At 42.0% G+C, this 17,743-nt stretch overlaps 2 protein-coding genes across 3 annotated transcripts in view; one reads left to right on the top strand and one right to left on the bottom strand.

The window, feature by feature from the left end:
- PKN2 (protein kinase N2) overlaps nt 1–17,743 on the top strand; it is a 166,417-nt gene that overhangs the window by 20,284 nt on the left and 128,390 nt on the right. The window lies entirely within an intron of this gene.
- LOC138647387 (piggyBac transposable element-derived protein 4-like) lies at nt 11,459–13,790 on the bottom strand. Its single transcript, XM_069736345.1, has 2 exons — nt 13,696–13,790; nt 11,459–13,618 (listed from the first exon to the last, which is right to left on the bottom strand). Exons 1-2 carry the CDS (start codon nt 13,752–13,754, stop codon nt 12,247–12,249), a joined length of 1,431 nt encoding a protein of 476 aa, XP_069592446.1. The 5' UTR covers nt 13,755–13,790; the 3' UTR covers nt 11,459–12,246.

The raw sequence follows: 17,743 nt of genomic DNA on the forward strand, positions 1-17,743 counted from the left end.
TGGGGGCTACAAAATCTTTTTTGTGAAAAAAAAAAAAATATTTTTTATTTTCACGACTCTGCATTCTAAACTTCTGTGAAGCAGTTGGGCATTCAAAGTTCTCACCACACATCTAGATAAGTTCCTTGGGGGGTCTAGTTTCCAAAATGGGGTCACTTGTGGAGGGTTTCTACTGGTTAGGTACATCAGGGGCTCTGCAAACGCAACATAATACCCGCAGACCATTCTATCAAAGTCTGCATTCCAAAACGGCGCTCCTTCCTTCCGAGCTCTGCCGTGCGCCCAAACAGTGGTTTACCCCCACATATGGGGTACCAGCATACTCAGGACAAATTGGACAACAACTTTTGGGGTCCAATTTCTCTTGTTACCCTTGTGAAAATAAAAACTTGGGGGCTAAAAAATCTTTTTTGTGGAAAAAAAAATATTTTTTATTTTCACGGCTCTGCATTATAAACTTCTGTGAAGCACTTGGGCATTCAAGGTTCTCACCACACATCTAGATAAGTTCCATGGGGGGTCTAGTTTCCAAAATGGGGTCACTTGTGGGGGATTTCTACTGTTTAGGCACATCAGGGGCTCTCCAAACGCGACATGGCGTCCGATCTCAATTCCAGCCAATTCTACATTGAAAAAGTAAAACGGCACTCTTTCTCTTCCAAGCTCTGCGGTGCGCCCAAACAGTGGTTTACCCCCACATATTGGGTATCGACGTACTCAGGAGAAATTGCACAACAACTTTAGTGGTCTAATTTCTCCTGTTACCCTTGTGAAAATAAAAATTTGTGGGCAAAAAGATCATTTTTGTAGAAAAAATGCAATTTTTTTTTTTCATGGCTCTACGTTATAAACTTCTGTGAAGCACATGGGGGTTCAAAGTGCTCGCCACACATCTAGATAAGTTCCGTAAGGGGTCTAGTTTCCAAAATGGTGTCACTTGTGGGGGGTTTCCACTGTTTAGGCACATCAGGGGCTCTCCAAACACGACATGGCGTCCAATCTCAATTCCAGCCAATTCAACATTGAAAAAGTAAAACGGCGCTCCTTCTCTTCCAAGCTCTGCGGTGCGCCCTAACAGTTGTTTACCCCCACATATTGGGTATCGGCGTACTCAGGAGAAATTGCACAACAACTTTTGTGGTCTAATTTCTCCTGTTACCCTTGTGAAAATAAGAATTTGTGGGCGAAAAGATCATTTTTGTGTAAACAAAAGCGATTTTTTTATTTTCACGGCTCTACGTTATAAACTTCTGTGAAGCACTTGGGGGTTCAAAGTGCTCACCACACATCTAGATAAGTTCCTTAAGGGGTCTAGTTTCCAAAATGGTGTCACTTGTGGGGAGTTTCCACTGTTTAGGCACATCAGGGGCTCTCTAAATGTGACATGGCGTCCGATCTCAATTCCAGCCAATTCTGCATTGAAAAAGTCAAACGGCGCTCCTTCACTTCTAAGTTCTGCGGTGCGCCCTAACAGTGGTTTACCCCCACATATGGGGTATTGGCGTATTCAGGAGAAATTGCATAACAAAATTTATGGTTACATTTCTGTTTTTACACTTGTGAAAATAAAAAAAATGGTTCTGAATTAAGATGTTTGCAAAAAAAAGTTAAATGTTCATTTTTTCCTTCCACATTGTTTCAGTTCCTGTGAAGCACGTAAAGGGTTAATAAACTTCTTGAATGTGGTTTTGAGAACCTTGAGGGGTGTAGTTTTTAGAATGGTGTCACACTTCATTATTTTCTATCATATAGACCCCTCAAAATGACTTCAAATGTGATGTGGTCCCTAAAAAAAAATGGTGTTGTAAAAATGAGAAATTGCTGGTCAACTTTTAACCCTTAACTCCCTAAAAAAAAAAAATTGTTTACAAAATTGTGCTGATGTAAAGTAGACATGTGGGAAATGTTATTTATTAACTATTTTTCGTGACATATCTCTCTGATTTAAGGGCATAAATACAAAGTTTGAAAATTGCAAAATTTTAAAAATTTTCGCCATATTTCCGTTTTTTTTCATAAATAATCGCAAGTAATATCGAAGAAATGTTACCACTAACATGAAGTACAATATGTCACGAAAAAACAATCTCAGAATCAGCGGGAGCCGTTGAAGCGTTCCAGAGTTATAACCTCATAAAGTGACAGTGGTCAGAATTGCAAAAATTGGCCTGGTCATTAAGTACCAAATTGGCTCTGTCACTAAGGGGTTAAACAAACATCCATGTTTGTTAACTAATTTGGCTAAACAATATATATATATATATATATATATATTATAAGAAACTTAGACTGTCAGCCCAGCCAACACATGAAAAACTTAAATACTACTGTCCCTGCTGTCCTCTGTAGCTCACTTGTCGTCATCTTCATCATCATCTTCTTCTTTGTTCCTTTTCATAATCTGGAAAAGAAAAACAAGCTTTCCTGCTTTATTGGGTCCCAACCGATTTCTCAATTTAGAATGAATGAGTCCAAAGGAAGAGAATATTCTTTCAATGCCTGCAGAAGAAGCTACTGCTGTTAAAAGTGAAATCATTACTTGAACAGTCTCTAAATCCAAGCGCTTAGGTGACTTCCACCAGTTTACTGGTGTGACCTTCCTTAAAATATCTTCAGCAAACATATATTTCTTGAATGGTTCCCCCTTAGCTCTGAAGTTTATTATAGTTGGCATTAAAGATGGATGATTGCTGGATACCCATGTCATAGCTAACTCCTCTTCCTCAGCACTTAGGTTTTGACCCTGATATTGGATATTGACAATATTTGCCAAAAAATGAGCTGGAGTCAGTGCTTGTCCCATTCGTTTGTTTACTGCTTGTAATTTAATTCTGTCCATGTGTAGTTCTGTTTTTAAGTGTTCACTCAGTTCCTTCCAAATTTCAACAGCATCCGCAATAAAACAGCTATTTTTCTGTATTTTGTTTAAAGCTTGAGAGATGGGTTTCAGGAAGCTCAGCATATGTTCAACATTTCTCGTAAGCCCAATGTTGAGGATTTTGGCCGTGACAGTGCCATCTATTTTATCTCGATTTTCTTCACAAAGTGTCATCAGAATAGGCCAGTTTTTGATATACTGCTCAAAACAGTCCACCACAGAGTTCCATCTAACATCTTGTGGGAGCGTTAGCTTGGTTCCATCCATCCTTTTCAGAGGTGCTGCAGCAAAATGATTATTACGGAAGTATTTAGCAATTTCAACAACATTAGCCTTTATTTCTGGAACACTTAAGTCTTTGGCTAAGAGGTGCAGCAAATGAGCACTGCAACCATATGTTATTAGCAGCTTTGTATTCCCTCCCTGCTCTTCTAAATCTCTTCTCATCTTGGATACATTTGCAGCATTGTCAGTGACCAAACTGCGTACTAGACATTTGAATTTTTGTTCACATGTCGTTATAGCTTTTACTGCCACTTCTTGTAAGTATTCTGCTGTGTGTGCATTTCCTGACGTATCAGTTGTTTGTGCAAGGAAGACTTTACCTTCTTCTGTTGTTATACAAGCACATACAATAGGATCATTGTGGACATTACTCCACCCATCAATACTTAGGTTAACAATTTTACCCTCCAGAGCTGTTGCACATTGCTCCATTTCTCTGTCATACACTTGATCCAGCAGTTTCCCTGCAACATCAGCTCTGCTGGGTGGACTGTATCCTGGTCTCAGTGACTGAACCATATTAATGAAATGTGGGTTCTCAGTCAGACGGAAAGAAGAGTTCGTTGCATAAATAAACTGGGCATTTTTTTCATCAATCAACTCTTTTTCTAATCTGCTAGTTCTTATCACAAACCTATCTATGGTGGTTCCAGGAGGTAAAGGTTTTTTCTTCCTTTTGGGTGATGGTGATATGTGGCTGTGGGTGTCTGATGATGATGCTGCTGCTAATGAAGCACTATCCTGGATGGATAACTCTGAAACTGTAGAACAGGATGATGGTGATCTTGGAGGTGGATAGTTTCCAGAATCCATGAATTCCCCTAAGCAAAAAAGGTCAATGCTGTTATTTTATTGTTTATACAATTTCTGCTTATTGTACACAACACATCACTGCCCCTGCCCCAAAAGGAATATTTGTTTTTCTTCATAACTGTACCAAAAGACAGTAACATGCAGTAATAATAAGAAATATAATTTTTCTCACACATGACAGTTCAATCTTTAGAAATAGGATTCAATAAAAATGTTTACCAACCTGAAGATCCTGCCTGTTCAGAAGTGTTTCTTTGGTCATCTTCATCACCGCACTTCTCATGATGTTGCCTCATTCGCGCCACCAGGCCCTGCATCTCTTTGTTGCATCGTTTGCATTTTGCACGCATGCCTGCCTTACCGATAGGCGAAGGAGCTTCATTAAAATATTCCCAAACTGGGTCTCTTTTACGGCCTGCTGCCATTATAAGGAAAGAATGTAATAAACCTCAGATCGTACACACAAACAGATCCAGACTTGTCTGTCTGTGGCTATGCTGCAGTATTGTGCAAAAAGTTTCACTTTCATTTTCTTGTCTGCTTGCCCTTCCTCCTCCTCACACTTAGATTCACATTCTTCTTGTGTTGTGCAGATCTATTCCACTCCAAACAATCAGAAACATATTGTCTAACTTCTTGGACTTGGCACTGAAGGGGTTGATTCTGTATTCATAGGTTTGTAGAACAATAGGATTATGGTCTTTTTCTCAACTCTGTTCATGTTGTAACATTTTTGCCGTGAAGGGGCTGGGACCTCTGCGGAGTCAAATTCAGTTTTGAGAACTGCGTAAGTAAAGCGAGCGTCTGTGATAATATAGGAGAGAAACTGCCCACTAATCCTACAGAAACCTCTGGAAGAGCATGGCATTGTGAATGTTACACATATACAGCCTTTATTCTACTGAGTTAAACAACTCAGCTTTATCTCATGATGGAAGAACCAGGTAAAATATTTTCCTCAAAAAGCACACAGGCGACAGGACTACAAGGCGGCCTTGGATGGTGAGTATATGTTTATTTTTTATTTTTTAACCTGTTACATACGTGGCTGGGCAATATACTACGTAGCTGGGCAATATACTACGTGACTGGCCAATATACTACATGACTGGGCAGTATACTACGTGGCTCTGCTGTATACTACATGGCTCTGCTGTATACTACGTGGCTGGGCAATATAGTACGTGGCTGGGCAATATAGTATGTGACCACCATCTAGTAGTAAAATAAATGTAGATTTCTGTATAATCTTGCCTATTGCGGTTTTTGATATATAGCAAAGCAAACATTATGAGATGCAAAGGAGCATACTTTCGGTCATCGTCTGATTTAATGGGGGCCTATGGGAATATTAAAGTATTCATCAGGAAAAGCTCCCGGCATACGCTTTAGGTTAAGTGCGTAGATTAGTACAGTGCTTGTATATGTCTTCTTTGTACATAGAGCTGTAGTATGGAGACAGCACTAGTCAAAAGTCAGGAGAACCACTCTAAAGGCCCCTTCACATTTAGCGACGCTGCAGCGATACCGACAACGATCCGGATCGCTGCAGCGTCGCTGTTTGGTCGCTGGAGAGCTGTCACACAGACCGCTCTCCAGCGACCAACGATGCCGGTAACCAGGGTAAACATCGGGTAACTAAGCGCAGGGCCGTCTGTCCTCCAGCGCTGCGCTCTGCTTCTCTGCTCTCCTCCTGTACTGTCTGGGAGCCGGAAAGCAGAGCGGTGACGTCACCGCTCTGCTTTCCGGCTCACAGCCAGTACAGGAGGAGTGCAGAGCACAGCGCTGGAGGACAGACGGCTGTAGGTAAGTATCTAGTGTTTGTTTTTTTTTACTTTTAGCATGGTAACCAGGGTAAACATCGGGTTACTAAGCGCGGCCCTGCGCTTAGTTACCCGATGTTTACCCTGGTTACCAGTGAAGACATCGCTGGATCGGTGTCACACACGCCGATCCAGCGATGTCTCCAGGGAGATCCAGCGACGAAATAAAGTTCTGGACTTTATTCAGCGACCAACGATCTCCCAGCAGGGGCCTGATCGTTGGTCGCTGTCATACATAACGATTTCATTAACGATATCGTTGCTACGCCACAAATAGCAACGATATCGTTAACAATATCGTTATGTGTGACGGTACCTTAACAATGTTATCAACAAAAGCTTTCAGAGATCACAACTTCCAGCAGCTGCCAAACATTGGGTGTTGTGTTTTTGTATGTATTTTTGTTTATAGTTAAAGGGAACCTGTCCCCCCCCCTCCCCCCCCAAATCGATGGTGAGGTAAGCCCAGCAGCATCAGGGGCTTATCTACAGCATTCTGTAATGCTGTAGATAAGCCGCCGATGTTAAGGCCCCTTCACATTAAGCGACGCTGCAGCGATACCGACAACGATCCGGATCGCTGCAGCGTCGCTGTTTGGTCGCTGGAGAGCTGTCACACAGACCGCTCTCCAGCGACCAACGATGCCGGTAACCAGGGTAAACATCGGGTAACTAAGCGCAGGGCCGCGCTTAGTAACCCGATGTTTACCCTGGTTACCATGCTAAAAGTAAAAAAAAACAAACAGTACATACTTACCTACAGCCGTCTGTCCTCCAGCGCTGCGCTCTGCTTCTCTGCTCTCCTCCTGTACTGTCTGGGAGCCGGAAAGCAGAGCGGTGACGTCACCGCTCTGCTTTCCGGCTCACAGCCAGTACAGGAGGAGTGCAGAGCACAGCGCTGGAGGACAGACGGCTGTAGGTAAGTATGTACTGTTTGTTTTTTTTTACTTTTAGCATGGTAACCAGGGTAAACATCGGGTTACTAAGCGCGGCCCTGCGCTTAGTTACCCGATGTTTACCCTGGTTACCAGTGAAGACATCGCTGGATCGGTGTCACACACGCCGATCCAGCGATGTCTCCAGGGAGTCCAGCGACGAAATAAAGTTCTGGACTTTATTCAGCGACCAACGATCTCCCAGCAGGGGCCTGATCGTTGGTCGCTGTCACACATAACGATTTCATTAACGATATCGTTGCTACGTCACAAATAGCAACGATATCGTTAACAATATCGTTATGTGTGAAGGTACCTTTACTTGAAAGAGGAGAAAATGAGGTTAGATTATACTCACCCAGGAGTGGTCCGGTCAAATGGGTGTCTCAGGTCAGGTGCCTCCCATCTTCATTCCATGACGTCCTCTTCTGGTCTTCACGCCGCTGCTCTGGCGCAGGCGTACTTTGTCTGCTCTGTTGAGGGCAGAGGAAAGTACTGTAGTGCGCAGGAAAGGTCAGAGATGCCCGGCGCCTGCGCACTGCAGTACTATGCTCTGCCCTCAACAGGGCAGACAAAGTACGCCTGCGCCTGAGCAGCGGCGTGAAGACCAGAAGAGGACGTCATGGAATGAAGATGGGAGGCCCCAGACTGGACCTGAGACACCCATTTGACTGGACCACAGCGGGACCACCCCTGGGTGAGTATAATCTAACCTCTTTTTCTCATTTTTCAGGTAACATTGGGGGGTTATCTACAGCATTACAGAATGCTGTAGATAAGCCCCTGATGACGGTGAGCTTACCTCACCATCGATTTTGGGGGTGACAGGCTCCCTTTAAATATCTAAAGGTGGATGCATAAAGAGGGCAAGAACAGTTGGGTTTAGAAGTATTTGGATAGTGACAGATTTTTAAAAATTTCGCCACTGCACACCGATGTACTGATATGAATCTGGCCTTAGGATATATTCACTTGTCCGTGACTTCTGGACCCAAACTCTGCAGCCTTGGTCATGCCCACGAGGCTGCTGAGCTGAAATAAGGAGACCCCCGGACATGAGAATGTAACATCATTGAAAGCAGAAAGGGCCCACAAATGAGCAGCAACCGATGACGGCTGATGGAAAAACCCAGCAAAGGATTTCTAGGAGGAAGCTCTGTATTTGGTAAATTCTTTCTGCTTATTGACTACAAAGTCCATGTCTTAGAATTGGTACAATTTTATGATTTTCTTTGTCAAGTGAAGGGTCTACGTGAAATATGTCTGCAATTCCAAATTTTTTGTAAACTTCACTTCTACCCTTTGAAATCAAAGCTGGATTGGAGAATGTCATCATGGCCTGGCCAAGCTGCTTGTCAGCGCGGAGAAAATCCAGCAGATAATGGTACGTTCCCACGTTGAGTTTTTAGTGAGTTTTTTTACTCTGCGTATTTTCAAAAAAATGTAAGTAACCTATTTTCAGAATCTCACCAAAGCTCATCATAAGAATGTAGCCAGATACTAATAATGGGTTGCAACCACCTCTTTTTTTTTTTTTTTTTTTTTTTTTTTTTATTATTCTTAAACATTTAAAGGGCTATACCCATCTCCAAGATCCTATCCTTATATGTAGTAGGTGTAATAATAATATTAGCATATACCTCCAATTAGAAATGTAGGAAAGTTTTTCTAATTTGTACCCCGTGTGCAGGACATTGCAGTAGCTTAGGAATCCATGTACACAGTAGGGGATTTGTGTTCCCGGTCTGTGAAGAAGAAATGGACAGTTCTGAAGTTTATTTTCTTTCCGCATGGAAAACGGAGCATACTGCATATAAAGTATGGAGCTCATCCTTTGCATTGTGTTGGGCGAAATATTCCACAAAATCTGCATGTTAAATGTGCATATTGTCACAGATTTGTGGTAGAAAGAGCTTTTCAAGTGGAGTTGTCATCAGGGCTGTGTGGTCTGTGTCCATTCTGGTGGAGTCGGTATAAAATTGACCGACTCCTAAAATAAATACTGTAATAAATTGGTTACTTGTAGATTGTGAGCCTTCGCGGGCAGGGTCCTTTCTCCTCCTGTGCCAGTTATGACTTGTATTGTTTAAGATTATTGTATTTGTTTTTGTTATGTATACCCCTCCTTACATGTAAAGCGCCATGGAATAAATGGCGCTATAACAATAAATTATAATAATAATAATAATACAGTAGTACAATGCAGGATGTGCTGTGAATTTGGAAAGTTATGAAATGTCTTATAAATGTCTGTTCTGTTCCTGATCTTAGGATCTCTGCTTTTAGTTGAGATGAATCTGTGCTGCGCTTTATGTACATGCTCTGTAGTGACCAGAGCTGTGGGGTCGGAGGTGAGATGAATCTGTGCTGCACTTTATGTACATTCTCAGTAGTGAGGCAGGGCTGTGGGGTCGGAGGTGAGATGAATCTGTGCTGCACTTTATGTACATGCTCAGTAGTGAACAGAGCTGTGGGGTTGGAGGTGAGATGAATCTGTGCTGCACTTTATGTACATGCTCAGTAGTGACCAGAGCTGTGGGGTTGGAGGTGAGATGAATCTGTGCTGCACTTTATGTACACACTCAGTAGTGACCAGAGCTGTGGGGTTGGAGGTGAGATGAATCTGTGCTGCACTTTATGTACACACTCAGTAGTGACCAGAGCTGTGGGGTTGGAGGTGAGATGAATCTGTGCTGCACTTTATGTACACGCTCAGTAGTGACCAGAGCTGTGGGGTTGGAGGTGAGATGAATCTGTGCTGCACTTTATGTACACGCTCAGTAGTGACCAGAGCTGTGGGGTCGGAGTTGAGATGAATCTATGCTGCACTTTATGTACATGCTCTGTAGTGACCAGAGCTGAGGGTTTGGAGTCTGGGGAAATTGAGGAGTCTGAGGTTTGGCTTAAGGTACCGTTACACTAAACGACTTACCAACGATCACGACCAGCGATACGACCTGGCCGTGATCGTTGGTAAGTCGTTGTGTGGTCGCTGGGGAGCTGTCACACAGACCACTCTTTCCAGCGACCAACGATCAGGGGAAAGACTTCGGCATCGTTGAAACTGTCTTCAACGATGCCGAAGTCCCCGGGTAACCAGGGTAAACATCGGGTTACTAAGTGCAGGGCTGCGCTTAGTAACCCGATGTTTACCCTGGTTACCATTGTAAAAGTTAAAAAAAAAAAAAAACCTACATACTCACATTCTGATGTCTGTCACGTCCCCCGGCGTCCACTGTGTCAGCGCCGGCCGTAAAGCAGAGCATAGCGGTGACGTCACCGCTGTGCTCTGCTCTTTACGGCCGGCGTTGACACAGTGGACGCCGGGGGACGTGACAGACATCAGAATGTGAGTATGTAGGGTTTTTTTGGAGTCGGAGTTGTAGCCCATTTTGGTGGAGTCGGTGTCATTGAAATTGAGGAGGAGGAGTCGGAGGTTTGGCTTACCGACTCCACAGCCCTGTTTGTGTGGGCGGGGATATACAGAGCTCAGCATTCTCAGCTCTGCTAGATCTGCAGCAGAGAAAACGGATTGTAGCAAAACGATAGCAAGCAGACCAGCAAGTGACACATCTCTGGAGTCTGGGTCTTTGCCGCTACATTATTCTGCTCTCAGATTACATAGCAAAAACCTGGTGACAGATTCCCTTCAAAGGGTATGTAAAATATGATGATTCATTTGGTTCTAGAGGTATTTGTTAAAACAGACAGACAGGTGAGTAGATGGCGCAGGTATCATTCTCAAGGGTGATTACGGCCCTGTGGTTTACATAGAGGGATGTCTCTTTCCTTCCCACATAAGGCTATGTGCACACGTAAGAAAAGAGGTGCAGAATTTTCTGCACAAAATCTGCATCTCCTGGCAGAATCCAAAGCTGCGGTTTTTATGCGGTTTTAGTGCACTTTTTGTGCGGAATTGATAAGGATTTTGTGCGGATTTTCTGCAGTTTTTCCCACTGCGGATTTCTATTATGGAGGGGTGCAGAAACACTGCAGAACTGCACAAAAGAAGTGACATGCACTTCTTTGAAATCTGCAGCGTTTCTGCGCAGATTTTTTTGCACCATGTGCACAGCTTTTTTTTTTTTCCACATTGATTTACATTGTACTTTAAATCACAGTGCAGTTCTGCAGCGTTTCTGCGCGGAAAAAAACGCTGCAGTTCTGCACTTAAATCTGCACTAAATCTGCATCGTGTGCACACAGCCTATGTCTGAGATGCATGATATGTGTCACGTTGCTGGATTGGCTCTTGGACATGTATCTGGAACTGATCTAGGCAATCTTTTTCTCATGCGGTATGTAGATGGGAATGTTTCGTACTTTATAAATTCTGTTGCTTTTGTGATCTGATGCAGAGCGTCTTGGCATACCGTATTTACGGTTATGCATCATGAGCCAATTGGAGAGTTACTAAGACTGACGGTTCATATGCAAGTGTTAATCCAAAGTACTTGGGAGAAAAAAAAAAACAAATTACCAAATTAATGAAATAAGAAATTTGTGTAAATATCTTTTAAAGTTTTAATATAACTGAGTTTATCCCACTCCCGGCTTTTAAAATATTCAAAAATGGCAAAATGCTGAATTGCGAGTGTCAAGATACGGCTTTTATATTTAGATGAAAAATAAACTGCTGCAAAACGTAGTATTTGTCTTAGTAGGGTATAGTGACTTTGCTGGAATGGTTGGCATGTAAAGTAACATCCTTAACCCTTATCCGGCTGAATAGGTACAATTGTAACTATTCCGTTTTAAAATTGCAATAACTTTTTTTTGAAAAGACGTAGAGGGCTGAAATTTCGTGACATCTCTACATTTTTGGTCCAGAATATATTGGCCAAATTTCAATAAAATATCTCCACCCGCTTCCGAGATAAGGGGTCGAGATCTTTTTGCATCCATAACAAGCTGCATAGGTACAAATGTACCTCATATATTTTGAATGAAGATAATGCAAGGGAAAAAGCATAAATTTTTTTTTAATGATAATGCTATTTAACTATTATAAACAAGTAAAAAACTGTTCATTTACATTATAAAAGAAAATGTAAGAAACTTTTTTTTATTGATTTTCTTTGCAAGTAATGCATGTTGGCTTTGCTACAGAGTGTTCATCGCAAATGGGTTTCACACAAACCACACAAGACTTTCTAGTCTTGCGTTGTTTTCGCCTCAGGTCTCTGCAGACATAGCAACTACCAACAACAGGGGAGGGTCCACGACTACCATGAGGTATTTTGGGGCCAGCTGCTGGCTGCGATGCTACCACAATGCATCGTCCAAGCACCATTTCTACTGCACCTCGAAGAAAATGGTTTCTCATTATCATTTTGTTTGTACTACGATCTTCAATTGCAATCATACACAGCTGATTTGCGAGATCTTTCAGGAACTTTCTTCGTTGATCCTTTGCCCTGAAGCTTGGATTGTGTTCTCTGTAGATGATGTAGGATGCTAACCCACTGACATCAATCATATTGTAGAAAAATGCCAAAGTCCAACGTGATGTTCATCGTTTCACAGTGTACTCTCCCAACATTTTATCCATAACATCAACGCCACCTTTTGTTATGTTGTAGTATTTTATTATCTCTGGCTTGGCTGCTAGTGTCTCTTCAACTTCTCCCGTCATGTGCATAGATGATAGAAGCACGACTGATTTGTTCTTCTTTGGTACATATGAACAGACTGTTGCATCATGATTGTAGGCAAAATTTGTCGAGTATACAGGCCTTTCTTTGGCAGGCTGCATGTTGTTAGGTAGGAACCTTTTGTTTTTTCTCACTGTACCAACTAGTGTCATGTTCCAGGAGTTCAATACCTTAGCTAGTTCCATGGTTGTAAAGAAGTTATCGGTGGTGACATTTCTTCCAGAGCCTTTATACGAGCTCACTAGGTCCAATACTGTTCGTTCTCCAATGTTTACTTGTCGAGGACCATCAGTTGGTTTCCCAGTGTAGAGCTGACCTTGTAAAGGGTAGGCATTTGATGAGTCACAAGCCCAGAAAATCTTTATGCCATATTTAGCTGGTTTTGAAGGTATATACTGGGTAAATTTAGTATGACCTCTAAATGGAAATAATTGCTCGTCGACGGTGATACAATGATATGGCTTGTAGGCTCTCTCCAGATTACTGTTCAGCATTGTCCAGATGTCCCGTATTGGTGCAGCTTTATCTGTTTGCACACGTTCTGCACGTGTATTTTCGTTGTCAAACCTGATAAATCTGAGTATCATCTTGAAGCGGTCACGAGACATGGCTGCACGTATAAGAGGCAGAGCAGCAACATTCCACATTTCCTCCAGATTCTCTTTGTTGGCTCTGTGCACACCAGCAGCAATCAGTATGCCCAAAAATGCATGAAGTTCAGTTTCAGTAAATTGCTTGAATGTTTTTTGTGGTGGCCGTTTGGAAGAATCAGGAAAACGTTGTACCAGTTCGTTGTTGTAAGCATCACAAACTCTCTTGGCCTTTCGATTCGTTTCCCGTAATATGATGTCACACATCTCGGGAGTCATGATGGACTTGAATAGCTCTTTTGCTGTATATAGGTTGCTGATTGCTGCAGGGCCACCTCTTTGTCGTAGGACATTACGAGATTTTGTTTGTGCATTTGGCAGTGGATTACTGCACCATTGAGTTTCATCCTTAGCAGTCCAAATGTCGCCTGCACTTTGAGGCACAGAATCATCCTCAACACTTTCGTCTGATTCGTATTCATTTTCATGCTCTATGACCATTTCTTGTTCAATGTCTGAATCTTCTTCAGTAACATCCACTTGTGGTACATAGTTTTCATCATCAGATGGAACATATGGTTCATCCTCATGCTCAGAATCAGATTCTTCTAGCATTCGCATTATTTCGTCAGACGTAAATCTGTAAATATGAAAAAATGTAAAATAAATAATTTTCCGAAATACTACATTATTGGCTTTTCACAAAATTATACTAACCTGCAAACACGTTTTCTTGGATTATGGCGGAAACTAGATCCAGCATTACTATCACTCATGATGACTTGCTAGATGAATTTTGGCTTCGTATTTTGTGCTGAATATAAATAAAACATCGTAAAACAATATGTAGATACTAATTATTATCCATTTTTCGTATAAAAATTATACCTATAGTGATAAGTTTCATACAAAATATATGTAAGCCAAGTCCAGGCTGAAAGACAATTTGACTGTTCTGTCCCCACATAATGAGAATAAAGGTATAACTGGCTGTTAGATGCTGTGAGACTTTCCTACCTTCGTTTCCAAGAAATTGAAGACTTCACAAGCCTAGAAATGTGTGCTCACAGCAATGAGATGAACAGCAAAATGGCTAATGAGAGGAGGGAGGCAGGAAGACAAGTAGAAGCCACTCCCAGTTTGAATTAACTTAATTGACAGCAACATAAGTGACCAGTAACAACACTGAACAATAGATATCAGCATAACATTTGTAGCTGAATGAACTTTAGTTTCTGAAACCAAGTAAAGTCTTCCCACAGTGGAGGTATATGTGAAGGTACAATTGTACCTATGCAGCCTGTTAAGGTTGTAAAATTATGCAGCCTGACAAGGGTTAAAGGGAAGAACAGTAGAGATTTTGGTAGGATCCTAGATTAAAATCACTTGTTACACTCAAAATCTTCACCAATTTTCAAACATGACGAAATGGTAAAACATTCCTGTTCTGTTAGTCACTGCAGCAAATGACTGTGCTTCACAGATGACTTGGAGAAAGAGGAGAGTAGGAGCATGAGCTAATCGGAGACTTTTGGCACAATGTTTTCCAGCTCTGATCTGAAGCAGTTGTAAATTCTCCCAAACTTATCTAGAAGATCTACAAGTCTTTAGGATTCATGTAGTGACAGACGCCTGCAGTCAGAGTTCTGGGGTTGTTACATTTTAAAGGATGTGGACACCTTTGACACACAAAAAATGTTTTTTTTTTTTTTCTTTCACATGTTGGTGTTTAAATACCGGACATGTATGGGTGATTTTCATCTGACGCTGAAACAACAAAAAAAAGACATGTTTGCCAGATTTTTTTTTTTTTTGTTGTTGCGGACTCGCATAAAAACGATGCGTGAACAGCCTCGGAAGACTATGATGGGTACATACATGTTCTATCCGTGACTACCAAAGAGCATGAAAAACGGACATCTGAATCCAGACTGTGGGTGGTAAATTAAAAAAGAAAAAAATGAGGGTTCCCATACAGATCATTAGTATTGCATCCAATCTTCACAGATACATTATTAAAATATGATATTGTAAATGTTATGAGATTTTGAGTTATATAAAAATGGATGCCATACGGATGATAATGCATATGGCAATTGTCCATATTTTCTGAATAAAAATCTGATGATTTTTCCTATGCTCTAGTGATTTTAGCTGTTTAGTGGGAACCTGTCATGTCCCCAAACGCTATTAACCTGCAGGTATAGGGTTATTCTTCAGCTTACTAGTGTTGTGAAGCCATGCCCGGCTCCTGGGAGGACATGCACTGATGTACTGCTGAGCCGGCTGTCAGTGAATGTGGCGGGGCCGTGGCTACAGCTGCCTCATTATGTACGGAGTGATGACTGAAAGCCGGCAGCTCGTGGGACGAAGTGGCTGATTTGATGATTTATTTTTTTTTTTTTCTCTCGCAGATTTATCACAAAATGTGGAGGGTTTCCTGATGCCAGAGCATCCTGAAGTCTCGTGCACACGCTGCTTGTTTGTGACTTGTATATTTGGTGCAAATTTAAAATCTGCAGAATGTCAAATTTTTTTCTCACTTTTTTGCTGTAGATTTCGCACATACTGAGTGGAGAAAAATATGCACCAATCACATGTAAAAAAACGCATGCATTTGCCTCTGTGTTTTTCCTGCCAAAAACATTCAGAAATGGTGGTGAAATTTTGTCACCAAATACTTGACACCCCCCCATACACTCACGTGAGTCACAGGAACGCGAGTGCTGACACCGCTGGAAGTGACAGTAGGGGTATTTATTTTCACGGGGGGAAAACATTCGGATCAAGAACGTGTGCACATACAATAAGAGCACACTTCACCTGCAGATTAACCCCTTGTTTACGGATTAATCACATTTGGGGACATGATGGGTTCCCTTTTAAAACTGAGAGAAGGGAGGGAGGATCAGAGTCAGGAGCCCTGTTGGATGGAAACATTTTTGCTACAGACTGGAGATGAGCTGATCAGATAATTCCAATTCATAAATCGCCTGGATTTTGCCAGGAAATTCTGTGTGCAACAAAGTTAGGCCGGCCTCACACTAGCGAGTTTTACGGACGTATGAGAGGTGCAGAAAATACGGATTGCACACGGTACAATGATTCTCTATGGCCCAGCTCCTACCTGCCGTATTTTACTGATCCGTATTATACGGTCTTCTACGTGAGACACATATATGTATATATATTATTACTTCATACAGCGCTAGATAGCTTTAAAGCCGGTAATTCAATTGCCGGCTTTTCCTATCTCCTTCTCAAACCCGACATGATATGAGACATGGTTTACATACAGTAAACCATCTCATATCCCCCTTTTTTTTTTTTTTTTGCATATTCTACACTACTAATGTTAGTAGTGTGTATGTGCAAAATTTGGGCGCTCTAGCTATTAAATTAAAGGGTTAAATCGCGGAAAAAATTGGTGTGGGCTCCCGCGCAATTTTCTGCGCCAGAATGGTAAAGCCAGTGACTGAGGGCAGATATTAATAGCCTGGAGAGGGTCCACGGTTATTGGGCCCCCCCCCCGGCTAAAAACATCTGCCCCCAGCCACCCCAGAAAAGGCACATCTGGAAGATGCGCCTATTCTGGCACTTGGCCACTCTCTTCCCATTCCCGTGTAGCGGTGGGATATGGGGTAATGAAGGGTTAATGTCACCTTGCTATTGTAAGGCGACATTAACCCAGATTAATAATGGAGAGGCGTCAATTATGACACCTATCCATTATTAATCCAATAGTAGTAAATAGTTAAAAAAACACACACACATTATTACAAAAGTATTTTAATGAAATAAATACACAGGTTGTTGTAATATTTTATTATACTGGTAATCCACCTGAAGACCCTTGTCACCTGGAACAAATGTAAACAAAACAAACAACAATATTCCATACCTTCCGACGGTCAGTCTCGTCCCACGCTGTAAATCCATCTGAAAGGGTTAACTAATTTTACAAGCAGAAGCTCTGCTAATGCAGCCGCCCCTGTCTGTAAAAACCCAGCGAATGAATGGAATGTAGGTGAATGACCTGTAGTTACCTCGAGTTGCAGTGATGCGCCCTTTGCTGGATGTCCTCATATGAACTCAAGCCTGGGAACTTTTCAGAATATTTTCCCACGATCTACACATATATATAGACAGTATTATATATTTTTACGATTATTTGAGCCCATAGATGCATTGTATGTCCGTATGTGTTGGTTTTGCAAGCCTGCGAGAAAATCTCACAGTACGGATGCCATAGGGAGGATGACATGCGCAAAATACGCTGACACACCCTGCCTACGGATGACATACGGATCACTATTTTGAGGACTTTTCTGCGTATTACGGCCGTAAATAATGGACCGTATTTTTATACGCTGAGTGTGAGGCCGGCCTTATTCTCCGTGAATTGAATGTTCCCTGTTTTGCCCTAGGGTTTTTCCCAGCAGCGTGGTTGTAGGGACACGTGAGCAGTGAGGTGAGTATTGTGTTTTTTGTTGCTTCCTTTACCTCCGTGCCCTATAGCTGGGGCCGCAGATTCCACCCAAATAAATTCTCTATTATGGATAATCAGCAAAGTGGTACAAAATGTTTAATGAAGACCATTGAGAAAGTTGCTTAATTGGGTTTTCCACATTTTTGTTGATCACCTATCCTCAGATAAGTCATTAAGATCAGACGGATGGGTCTGAAACCCAACACCCTCCACCTATCATCTGTTATCACTGTGTATGGGGCGGCGTACCAAGGGAACTCTGTACATCACCACTCT

This window comes from Ranitomeya imitator, chromosome 8 (assembly GCF_032444005.1).
Source record: "Ranitomeya imitator isolate aRanImi1 chromosome 8, aRanImi1.pri, whole genome shotgun sequence".
NCBI classification, from domain to species: Eukaryota; Metazoa; Chordata; class Amphibia; order Anura; family Dendrobatidae; genus Ranitomeya; species Ranitomeya imitator.

Excerpts from the sequence above, each read along its gene's own strand:
- LOC138647387 (XM_069736345.1), bottom strand. The coding sequence starts at position 13,754 with ATGAGTGATAGTAATGCTGGATCTAGTTTCCGCCATAATCCAAGAAAA. Across the intron at positions 13,619-13,695 it reads CCAAGAAAACGTGTTTGCAG|ATTTACGTCTGACGAAATAA; the intron begins GTTAGTATAATT and ends TCATATTTACAG.